This window comes from Cupressus sempervirens, chromosome 11 (assembly GCF_028749045.1).
Source record: "Cupressus sempervirens isolate cs-2001-9-10 chromosome 11, ASM2874904v1, whole genome shotgun sequence".
Lineage (NCBI taxonomy): Eukaryota > Viridiplantae > Streptophyta > Pinopsida > Cupressales > Cupressaceae > Cupressus > Cupressus sempervirens.
The window spans coordinates 276,692,446-276,704,473 of record NC_143128.1 but is presented as its reverse complement, the minus strand read 5'-3'; the positions used below and the strand labels follow the sequence as shown (position 1 = coordinate 276,704,473).

At 38.2% G+C, this 12,028-nt stretch overlaps 1 protein-coding gene and 1 long non-coding RNA gene across 6 annotated transcripts in view; one reads left to right on the top strand and one right to left on the bottom strand.

Moving 5' to 3' along the window:
- LOC149529187 (putative LRR receptor-like serine/threonine-protein kinase At1g56130) overlaps positions 1–12,028 on the top strand; it is a 256,167-nt gene that overhangs the window by 182,893 nt on the left and 61,246 nt on the right. For all 4 annotated transcript variants that reach the window (XM_089811093.1, XM_089811094.1, XM_089811092.1 and 1 more), the window contains 3 exons: positions 458–529; positions 676–747; positions 828–899. In XM_089811093.1, the coding sequence (XP_089667219.1) occupies positions 458–529; positions 676–747; positions 828–899 (216 nt within the window). The remainder of the gene's footprint in view (positions 1–457; positions 530–675; positions 748–827; positions 900–12,028) is intronic.
- The window catches only part of LOC149529188 (uncharacterized), a 164,059-nt gene that overhangs the window by 126,963 nt on the left and 25,068 nt on the right, over positions 1–12,028 (bottom strand). The gene's annotated exons all lie outside the window — the stretch shown is intronic.

The following is a 12,028-nucleotide window of genomic DNA, read 5'->3' as shown; positions in this document are numbered from 1 at the left end:
ACCCTCTGCCTATTCGAAGAGAAGGCTTCTTGGTATTGTTCTTCAATTTAGCTGAAGGAACTTTAAATCTATATACTTCTTCCATTGATTAGAAAAGAATTATTATGGTGTATTAGCAATTCAAATGGTGATTTGTTGTTACATTTACCTTAACATTTTGTCTGCATATTGTAACAAACTAACTAAAATTTCAACTGCCAATATAATTTAGAACCTTTAGTTTATGGAAGAACAAGATTGTAGATTGATTTCCTGTCACTAAGGTCATACCGAATCAGAGATTTGTCTGTTTTCATTAAACTGAGGACTGCATTTTAAAAAGAAGGCTCCATACAAGAGAACGTAAAAGGAACTACTGTCACCTCAATTTGAATCTTTTATGGGCCTACAATTTTGATGTCCAATATTTTCTATATATAGATTTGGGTACATATGTTGACCAAAATTAGTTATGCAGGAAGTTTCAGGGAACTTCTCTTGAGGGTCCAATTCCTTCAAGCTTCTCCAACTTGACCTCTTTGCAAACGCTGTATGTGTGGGTTTATCTAATTTTTGGTGTTTGTGCTCCTATCCTTATTTACTTGACATTTAAAACACATGGAAGTAAATAAAGTCATGATTGGGGCTCACAACTCCATTTTTTTGGGCCATTTTTGTATATTTTTATTCTAGCAGGAGAATAAGTGACTTAACTTCAGGTGTCACATCATTGACATTCTTAAAAGGCTTAAAGGACTTAACTGATCTGTAAGTAAAATGAATTGCACCTAAGTTGAAATTTTTTTCTTTGTTACATAGCATTTGCTAACATATTATTGTTTTTGCAGAGTCCTTCGAAACAACAAGATTTCTGGAGAAATCCCTTCATATGTTGCAGAATTGAGTAAATTGACATACTTGTAAGCTAATGTTGCACTATGCAGCATTATTTTAGTCGTTCTTTCTTTCTATCCTTCATTTAGCATGGCCATTTTTGCTCATCAATATTCTGAAAGTTCAGCCACAGTAACTTTAGTTTCATTGTATTCAAAAGTACATTGAAACTGGTTTCTTGCAGTATACGTGATGTATGGATAAAATTATTACACATACTCAGCTACCTACATAAGTAAATCATTAGGAGAAACTGGCTTCTTCCATAAGAAACCAAAAACTTTGTAAATGTTTCTACCTATAGGTTTAACCTGGCAGAGTAACTGCATTTTCATGGTTTGCAAAGAAATCTATCATTTCCAATCACGATATAAAAATCATTATTGCAGAAATGTAAAGACACATACGGTAAGTGCATGTCCACATTGGATTCCAAATAAGGAGAAAATAAGCCAATTTTTGAAAGCATGATAAGACCCATTTGTCATAGAATAATAAAGAAAAGGAAGAACATAGAACAAAATGTCTGTTACCAAATGAAGAAGCATTCAGGTAACTGTGGAATTAATTGCTAAGATTACTGGGTTACCAAATTCTGGCTTCAAATTTTATAAAAGTGATGTGAAAACTTCCAAGAATGCGGTGATTAATTTTCCAAGACAACAAAATGAGAAAGATTTACTGGTTAAGGCTAAGCATGATTTCTTTTAAACGAGCCAAATTAAACCTTTCTGGGTCAAAACCTTAAAAGTGATAATGGAGTATTCTATGTTGGATGGTAGATTTACAAGGGTCCATAACTTCCATTTTGTCTTTTTAAATCATTTTTGTCACAAAATCTGGATTTCTTTGCCCTTTTATCTCTACAGTTCAATGGCTAAAAGCATTAGGAAGAATTGTAAAAACCCTACTAAACCTGTTTTGCATAAAGCATTGATTATGCTCATTTATGAGTATTGTAGAGATAACAAAGTGGGTAATTTGCTGGAACCCAAAGAGGAGTAGAGTAAGAGGAAAAGGGAGGAGTTACAGGAAGGTAGCTCAAAGAAAAAGAGTAAGTCTCCCAAGGAAAAAACTAAGGAGGATTCTGAAATAGAGGTCTTTGACAGTGATGATGATTCAAACAAGGATAAGTAGGAGAGCTAGATGACATGTCAAAAATAGTGTAAACATACTTCTGATGAAGCCTCGAACAGAAAAGAGACTTCAGAGGATATGGTTACTGAAGATTCATAGAGAAAACCAAATCTCCAGAGAAGAATGATAAGAGATGCCTCAGAGTGTGTAATGTCCCCTCTTTAGTATGACATGCCATTGTTCGTGGATTTGCCTATTACAGACTCTCGTAGGCAGATGGGATTGATGAGAGAGTCATTTTGGCATTTATTTGGTGATTGGATGGCTCATTATGCTCTTGGAGATATTATTTTATTTATATTTTATCATCATTTTTATACAGGGCCTACATGTTATAATTCTAAGTTGAGTTGCACTTTTTTATAAAGTTATTTATTATAAAAGTGTATTATAATGAGATTTTATAATGGATGTTTCTAGAAGTTCTTAGTAACTTCTTAGAAAAGGATGCTTCTAGAAGTCCTTAGTAACTTCTTAGAAAAGTAAATAAATAGAGGGCTTGGCCTCTCATTTGGACAGACGGGAATTGATGATTCTACTACCATTCTCTTTGAGCATTTGTGGCACCATTCAGGTCTGCAAATATTTAGCATAATCCTTGAAAACAATACCTCTCAAGAGATTGCATAACTGAGGAAGTGAAAGACCTTCTGAAGGGTTGCACTTTGGAAGTGGTATTTAGCCATTTCAAGTTGAGCTTAATTTGTATACTCAGACTACTTGAGGGTTTGAGCTTTTGGAAGTAGTCTGAAAAAGCAGATTGGAAAAAGCAAAGCAAAAAGGCAGCATTGGAGAAAATTATTACAGCCATCTATATGCATTGTTCTTATCATTTAGATGCATATTAGAAGGTAAGGCTCTAGGTGAAAGTTGTAACAAATTTAAGCATTATTCTTGTGGATGTAAACCAAGAGTCTTGGCCATTTCATACTAGCATTATAGTTAACATTTTATGTGCAATAAAGGGGACATAATTTGCTGGTCTGATATAGTGTAATTGAATATGTATTTATCATTCATGATCAGCTTATTAGTTTGCATGCCAATTGTTTGACAAAATGTCAATTGGAGGTAGGTTCTCTTTTTGGCATAAATAATGTTATAATTCTACATACCAAGTGTTTTTCAAAATTACTAGTTGCTGTAGCTGCATATTGCAAGTAGTTTCAGTCACATATATGCATTGAATATTGTCAAAATAAGTTGCACATTCATGTTAGGTCATTGTTTAGTCAATTCAGAGTCTTCTTGCAAGCATTCTTATTGATGCTAAGAGAAGGAAAGAGCCATAAAAGCAAACTAAAATTTTATATCAGTCATATGACCCTTGTATGAAAAGTGTTTTCTTGAACCTTAATCAGCATTTTGAGATCAAATTTGAGCAGGGTCATTACAGTGGTATCAGAGCGGTTTCCTGCCAGTCTGACAGGGTGTATGCTATCACCATTTGCTATAGTCTACAGGAGCAAAAAAGCTTTGGGAGCCAGCATAGCTGAGCCCATGGCTGATAGAGGTTCATAGAGCGCATATCGAACCATTAGAGATGGTGAAGATGAAGCCAGGGAGTTCTATAGAGGACTGCAGAGGAAACAAGTACAAGCAATGAGGGAGGCAATAAAGGGAGGAAAATGCATTGAGTCGACAGATGTTATAGATAATGTTAGATCATTTGACTCCACATGATAGAAGATACCAGGGAAATGAGGAGAATAGGAGTGTGGTAGGTTCACAAGGTGCACAGAGGACCCGATCATGGACGGCAGATAGGCCTACACGCTCTACCTTCCTTAAGGAAGAGGCACCAGAGTTAGTGGATGCTAGGCTCCAGGAAGATTTCCCGGATGATTTTACGACTGTACTCGAAGAATGGCAGGCATTAGCTCAACATGCCTGAGAGATAATTGATTTTGAGCAATATCTGATTCAAAGGAGGGAACATATGAGGCTTCTCAGGTAGGAAAGGAGATGGAGAGGAGGACAGAATAGTGAGTTACACCGTGCTGCGAGTAAGCTCACCTTACCTACTTTTGATGGCAGCGGGAAGATGACTGCACAATCTTGGATCCACAAGTTGGATACCTTCCTTGCTTTGAGACCTATGTCAGAAACAGATGCAATTAAGTTTGCTACCTTACACCTTGAGGGAGTTGCTCATGACTGGTGGTCACATGGGATGGTCACATTACAGCACAATCAGGTAACGTCATTCCAGGACTTTGTGGATAGACTTGTTGAGCATTTTGATAAAAAGGATCCACAAGTCTTCTTTCGTGATCTGGCATAGCTAAAGCAAACAGGTAATTTGGAACAATTCATCAGTGAGTTCCAGAGACTATCAGTGAGAGTTCATGATGTTTTTGAGAGGAGGTTGGTTATATTATTTACCGAGGGGTTGACAGAACCACTCAAGGGGTGGGTAAAGGCTTTTGACCCTCCTACATTACAAGAAGCTATGAAGAAAGCTCGGAGCATGGAACTGGCAGCCCCGGCTAATAGGTTTGGTTCTAAAGGCTCTTCATCATTCAGAGATAACAAGGGACGATTTAGCAAGGATAAAGAGAAGGTTAATGATATAAAGGGCAAGTCAGCTGCACCTTTGGATAAGGAGACACTTAATGACCTGTGTAGGAAGAAGCTATGCTTCTTTTGCAAAGGTCCTTATGAGTACGGCCATGACTGCCCTATTAGGCCTAAAGGAAAGCCAACTAGGTGATGTGGGCTTATTATGAGGGCTTAGATTCAGATAGTTCAGAGCACCATGATGAGGTTCCTGATGAAGCAGAGGGTGAGCAAGAGATAGACAGTGTAGAGCAAGAGAAGGAACTAGAGCTGCATTTACAGGAGACACGTCTGTCTAGTATCCAGAGGGAGGGATCTTTCAGACTTCGGGGAGTCTTGGCTGGGCAGAAGTTTATTACATTGTTGGACACAAGTGACACGCATAATTTCATTAATGCACGATTTGTGGAGAGGTGTGGACTCATTACTAAGGAGTTCGAGGGACTGAGAGTCAAGGTAGCTGATGGATATACTCTTCATTGTGACAGGATGGTACGAGATCTACCTTTGCACCTGAACAACTACGAGTTTAAGGCGAACTATCATGTGGTCAACATGGGTGACATGGACATAGTACTTGGGGTGCAGTGGCTACATTCTTTGAAGGAGGTTACCTTGAGACTGGAGGATATGGAGATACGATTCAAGGTGGATGGCAAGACTCATGTGTTGAAGGCTATCCGTAATGGTGATGTCAGGACTATGTCATTTAGGCGAATGGAGAGATTAACCAGTCATAATGATATAGAGTGGGCAGCAGTTTGTACTTTGATGCCTACACAAGAGGAGCAGCATAAGGCTGAATATCATCCTGATATTCAGAAATTGAGGATTAATTACGAGAAGGTATTCAGTGAGATTACACCAGGCAGGCCACCAGACAGAGGCATTGAGCATATTATTGAGCTAGAGGAAGGTGCTAAGCCTGTCATGAGCACACCATACCGACACCCAAAGCGACTCAAGGATGAGATCAAGAGGACCATTAAGGAGTTGTTAGCTATGGGGCACATCCGACCAAGAAGTCACCTTTTGCATCTTCTGTTGTCTTGGTAAAAAAGAAGGATAGTACTCTTCGGATGTGTATTGATTACAAGGTGTTGAACAAGAGAACCATTAAGAACAGGTATCCCATCCATCGAATTTATGAGTTGATAGATGAATTGCATGGGGCTTGTTATTTCACGAAAATTGATTTGAGATCAGGATATCACTAGATTAGAGTCCGTGAGCAGGACATTGAGAAAACTGTTTTTAGATGTCATTGTGGGCACTTCGAGTTTGTAGTCATGCCTTTTGGTTTGACCAATGCACTTGCCACTTTCTAGTCCACTATGAACAGGGTTTTCCACCGTCAGTTGAGGAAATTTGTCCTGGTGTTTTTTGATGATATTTTGATTTATAGCCAATCATGGCAAGAGCATCTAGAGCACTTGGAGACAGTGTTGGGCATTCTACAGAGGGAGTCCTTGTATGCCAAGGAGTCCAAATGTGATTTAGGGATGACAGAGCTATTATATATGGGACATATCATTAGTGCAGATGGAGTGCGGATGGATCCTGAAAAGATCCGCGCTATTGTTGATTGGGCTCCACCAGAGAACCTTACACAGTTGAGGGGGTTCCTTGGTTTATGTGGTTTCTATCACAGGTTTGTCAGTGGCTACTCACGGCATGTGGCCCCCGTGATAGATTTGCCGAAGAAGGGGGATTTATGTGGACTCAAGAGGCACAGGACTGTTTTATGAGATTCAAGGAGATAATGACTACATGCCTAGTACTAGCATTACCTAATTTCACTAAGCCATTTGAGCCTCAATGTGATGCATCTAGAGGGGGAGTTGGTGCTATACTCATGCAAGATAAGCACCTTATAGCTTATGAGAGCAGGAAGCTCAGAGGACCTGAGCGCTCATTCAGTATATATGATAAGGAGATGTTGTCCATCATGCATGCTTTGGCCAAATTCAGACAGTATCTTGTGGGCAGCAAGTTTTGTATTAAAACTGATCATAATAGTTTGAGGCATTTTTTGGGATACCAGGACCTGAATGATCGCCAGCAGAAGTGGGTGAGTAAGTTGCAAGCCTATGACTTTGACATCACATATGTCAAGGGAACGCAAAATGTTGTTGCAGATGCTCTATCTCGCAGGCCACACCTCACTTCTATGATTCAGATATCAGAGGATTGGCGACACTTGATTATAGCAGAGTATGCTAGAGACACATGGGCCGCTGATATAGTGGAGGGGACAGTAATTGATATCAGATACACACTTGTAGATGATTTGATCATTTACAGGAACGGGATTTACTTAGTCCCAGGATCGAAGGTTAAGCAGTTGATCTTGAGAGCACTTCACGACTCACCGACAGCGGGCCATCCCGGGTACTTCAAGACTTACAGGTTAGTTCGAGAGCAGTTCACTTGGAAGAGGCTGAAGGCTAATGTTTTTCAGTACGTTCGAGAGTGTCTTGTTTGCCAACAGAACAAACAAGAACACACCTATCTGGCAGGGCTCCTACAGCCACTTCCTATACCTGACAGGAAGTGGGAGTGCATTTCCATGGACTTTATCACAGGTTTTCCCGAGGCATAGGGACAAGATTGTATTTATGTGGTGGTGGATAGGTTAAAAAAATATTCTCACTTCTTCCCTATCACTACTACATACTCAGCGGCTCAGGTAGTAGAGGTCTTCTTCCAAGAGGTTTTCAAATTGCATGGTTTGCCTAGGAACATTATGAGTGACAAGGATAGCCGTTTCATGAGTCACTTCTAGCAGGAGGTATTTCGGTTATGTGGCGCTGAACTCACACCCAGCACCAGCTATCACCCACAGACAAATGGTCAGACGGAGATTGTGAACAAATGGGTGGAAGGGTATTTGAGGAATTATGTGGCAGCTCAGTAGCGAGCTTGGGTCAGGTGGATATATCTCTGTGAGTATTGCTACAATACTACATACCACATGACTACACAGATGACACCCTTCATGGCACTTTACAGTTATGAGGCGCTCAATTTCTTGGATTTGTTGTTGGGTGACAGGCGAGTACCCAGTGCAGGTGAATTATTACAAGAGAGTAAGGATATAGTTGCTACTCTCAGGGACAATATTGCTAGAGCTCAGAACCAGCAAAAGCAATATGTAGACCAGAAGAGGACTGAGGGTAGTTTTGAGATAGATGATATGATTTACCTCATGTTGCAGCCATACAGGCAGTCTACTCTTAAGAAGAGTGGTGCAAAGAGACTCAAGCCACGCTATTATGGACCATTCAGGATTATCAGGCGAGTTGGTGAGGTAGCTTATGATTTGGATCTTCCTGCAAATAGCAGAGTGCACAATGTGTTTCATGTGTCACGCCTCAAAAAGGCATTGGGTCAGAATGTGGTGTCGTCTGCAATATTACCTCCCTTAGATGATGAGGGAAAATTGATCCTAGTGCCAGAATCCATCCTGGAGAGCAGAGAAAAACAACTTCGCAGGATGGTGATCAGAGAATATCTGGTTAAGTGGAAAGATCTACTTGTTGAGGATGCTACTTGGGAGGGGGAAGCTATTTTGTAGCACCCGGCGTTGAGATTGCTTGAGGCCAAGCAATTTCAGGAGGGGCAGACTGTAATGTCCCCTCTTTGGTACGACATGGCATTGTTCATGGATTTGCCTATTACAAACTCTCGTAAGCAGATGGGATTGATGAGAGAGTCATTTTGGCGTTTATTTGGTGATTGGATGGCTCATTATGCTCTTGGAGATATTATTTTATTTATATTTTATCATCATTTTTATACGGGGCCTACATGTTATAATTCTAAGTTGAGTTGCACTTTTTTATAAAATTATTTATTATAAAAGTGCATTATAATGGGATTTTATAATGGATGTTTCTAGAAGTTCTTAGTAACTTCTTAGAAAAGGATGCTTCTAGAAGTCCTTAGTAACTTCTTAGAAAAGTAAATAAATAGAGGGCTTGGCCTCTCATTTGGACAGACGAGAATTGATGATTCTACTACCATTCTCTTTGAGCATTTGTGACACCATCCAGGTCTGCAAATATTTAGCATAATCCTTGAGAACAATACCTCTCAAGAGATTGCATAACTGAGGAAGTGAAAGACCTTCTGAAGGGTTGCACTTTGGAAGTGGTATTTAGCCATTTCAAGTTGAGCTTAATTTGTATACTCAAACTACCTGAGGGTTTTAGTTTTTGGAAGAAGTTTGAAAAAGCAGATCGAAAAAAACAAAGCAGAAAGACAGCATTGGAGAAAATTATTACAGCCATCTACAATTAGGTTCCTTTGAATATTACATGCATTGTTCTTATCATTTAGATGCATATTAGAAGGTAAGGCTCTAGGTGAAAGTTCTAACAGATTTAAGCATTATTCTTGTGGATGTAAGCCAAGAGTCTTGGCCATTTCATACTAGCATTATAGTTAACATTTTATGTGCAATAAAGGGGACATAATTTGTTAGTTTGATATAGTGTAATTGAATATGTATTTATCATTCCTGATCAGCTTATTAGTTTGCATGCTAATTGTTTGACAAAATATCAATTTGCTGTAGGTTCTCTTTTTGGCATAAATAATGTTATAATTCTACATACCAAGTGTTTGTCAAAATTACTTGTTGTTGTAGCTGCATATTGCAAGTAGTTTCAGTCACATATATGCATTGAATATTGTCAAAATAAGTTGCACATTCATGTTAGGTCATTGTTTAGTCAATTCAGAGTCTTCTTGCAAGCATTCTTATTGATGCTAAGTGAAGAAAAGAGCCATAAAAGCAAACTGAAATTTTATATCAGTCATATGACCCTTGTATGCAAAGTGTTTTCTTGAACCTTTATCAGCATTTTGGGATCAGATTTGAGCAGGGTCATTACAGAGTGGCTTTGAAGATGAAGTCGCCACTATCCTCCAAAAAATCAATGCTGATATTGGGACTGAGAAGAATATGGAAACTGTGGCTAAAAAGAAGAATAATGAAGGGAATGACAATGATAAGATGATTGAAGATGACGAGCAGAACAAGGGAGAATAGGTTAGTGAGAATCTGCAAGGTGAGGCAAAAGATGATTTCTACCTAGAGATAGATAATATTGAGGATAAGGACTAGGGTGATGATAGGAATGAGAATCTTTAGGAAAATCCTAACGTTGTGGACTATGAGGATTCTGCTTCTCATCCTCAAGAGGACAATTTCGGTTCATGCCTCGGTGATCCTGTTCCCAACATTGAAGCTGAGATACAGAAAGAGCATTCTATTCATCTGGGTTCTGAAGATCTACGAGAGCATAGAGACAGCATGCTTGGCATTCTTCAAATGGCTAAGGACAGGTATATTTATTCTTTTTGAATTGACAAATGGATGGTAATGAGGTTAAATGTCTTCATGGAAAGATCAAGGAGATTGAGGAAAAGATGGATAATGCTGTCAAAAATGCTGATTTGAAGAAGTCTAGACCTGGGGAGAGTGATAGAGATGCTTTTAAAAAGGAGCAAGTGATGGAAAATATTAAAAATAGAGTTAAAGATATTGTGGATGAAAAAATGCAGCAAATGATTGATAGAACAAAAAGAAATGAGACTCTTCTTAGGTTTATCCTTGTCTATAATCATGAAGCTGTAACTAGAAATCTCTTTATGCTAAGTTGGAGAATAGAAACAACAAGATCATTAATGTGGATCTTGAAGGGGCCTTGTCTTCTTGTCAAAGTGAGGGACCTAGGACAAGAACCAGAGGCAGCATGAAGAAAAAAGCCATAAAATATAGCAAGGATCAGGAGGATATTGAGCTGAATGAAATGAAGTTGGATTTTCAGAGGATAGATAAACTCGAACTGGAAACAATGGAGATCCTGAATAAGCTTGTCTAATGTCATGTTTCCTGCTCTGTATTTTTTGCCGGTTCTGTTCTGTTGGTTGATTCTGCTGGTTGTGACTATTGGTGTTGTAGTCTTTTGTTTCTTTTATTATGTTTTCTTGTGGTTGTTCTCTTTTGGTCTGCAGTGACTATGAGCTTATTGAATATCATTATGTAATGTTGTTGTAAAGGGTTTCGGGGTTCCCTTCAAAACCTGTTTGTGAATTAACTGAAAACAAAATGTGTGTTTCCAATAGCTTAGAAAGGACAAGAAAAAGTGTGATATCCCCTTTGAAAGAAGATTAAATAAATAAACAATGAATATTACAAGCACCAAATACTATTAAGGGAACTAATATGATACCTTGGCAATCAGAAGTTTATGTTTTATAAAAGATGAATACTGGTGTAGAATGGCATCAGTTTACCATCAATTGGTCTATTGTGTAAACAACAAGAATCTATGCATCAAGTATATCATACTAATGATATCAAAACCACACGATATAGTTGTTGGTGATCAATTAGATGTTTAACATTATTTACCGTCCAAGAAAGCAAGTAAAGTAGTAAAAATAGTCACATAAGAAACACCAGATTTTTTGCATGGAAACCCCTAAATGGGAAAAACCATGGTGAGACATATATATATATATATATAATGTAACATACTACAAACTCAGAATCTAAATAATTATTAAATAAAGATAACACATCTAATTCTTAACCAAATGAAAAGAGATACAGTTAACTACTACGCATGAAAAGGAAAATACGATCTAATTGCAATCTGGATCTGCATATAAATAGGAAATAACAAAGGTTTAACCATTAGTTCATATGACATTCAGTTATTAAACTACCATTTCCAACATAAAATAATCTAGGAAAAATAACATATATTAACAAGGAAGTACAAATGAAACTTCAAAAAATTACCAGTGTAAAAGAAGTAGATGAAATAGAGTTGTGCAAGTCTTGCTATCTAGAAGACAGGAGAAGAATTGCCATAGGCTTAACCTCCCAACCATGGACCCTTAGTATCCCCTCACAATCTCCAACAAGAAAGGCCCTCCCTACCCTTGGAGTTGGCTTAAGACACTCTTACCCAGCCACTGAGCATTCTGGTGTAGAGTGTTGACTAGTCAATTGTCAAAATTGTGTACATATTCCAATCAGCTTATCTTACAATTGCTAGCACCCTGACCTTTAATTATCGTGGTGGCAAATGCCATTTACTACCTTGGCCAAGGATTTCGAATGGGCATCTCATGTGCCCAATCCCCTGTTATGTCCCCAAATTTTTAAGTAATAATTAAATTTAATTAATTAATTAACTAGTCCCAAAATTTAAATAATATAAGCACCTTTAATTAATTCAGATGGGGCCTAAGTTAATATTTGTATTTGTGGTTCCGATTGATTTAATATATCTCGGACCCATTTTTATTTTTATTCCATAGTTTGTGTCGCCATTGGCTATCTTTGTACACCCTCGGAAAGTTTCTCGACGGGTATTTAAGCACGGATTGTAGGTAGTCTTTGGGTATGCAATTTGGATTAATTCTTGTACTATGAATT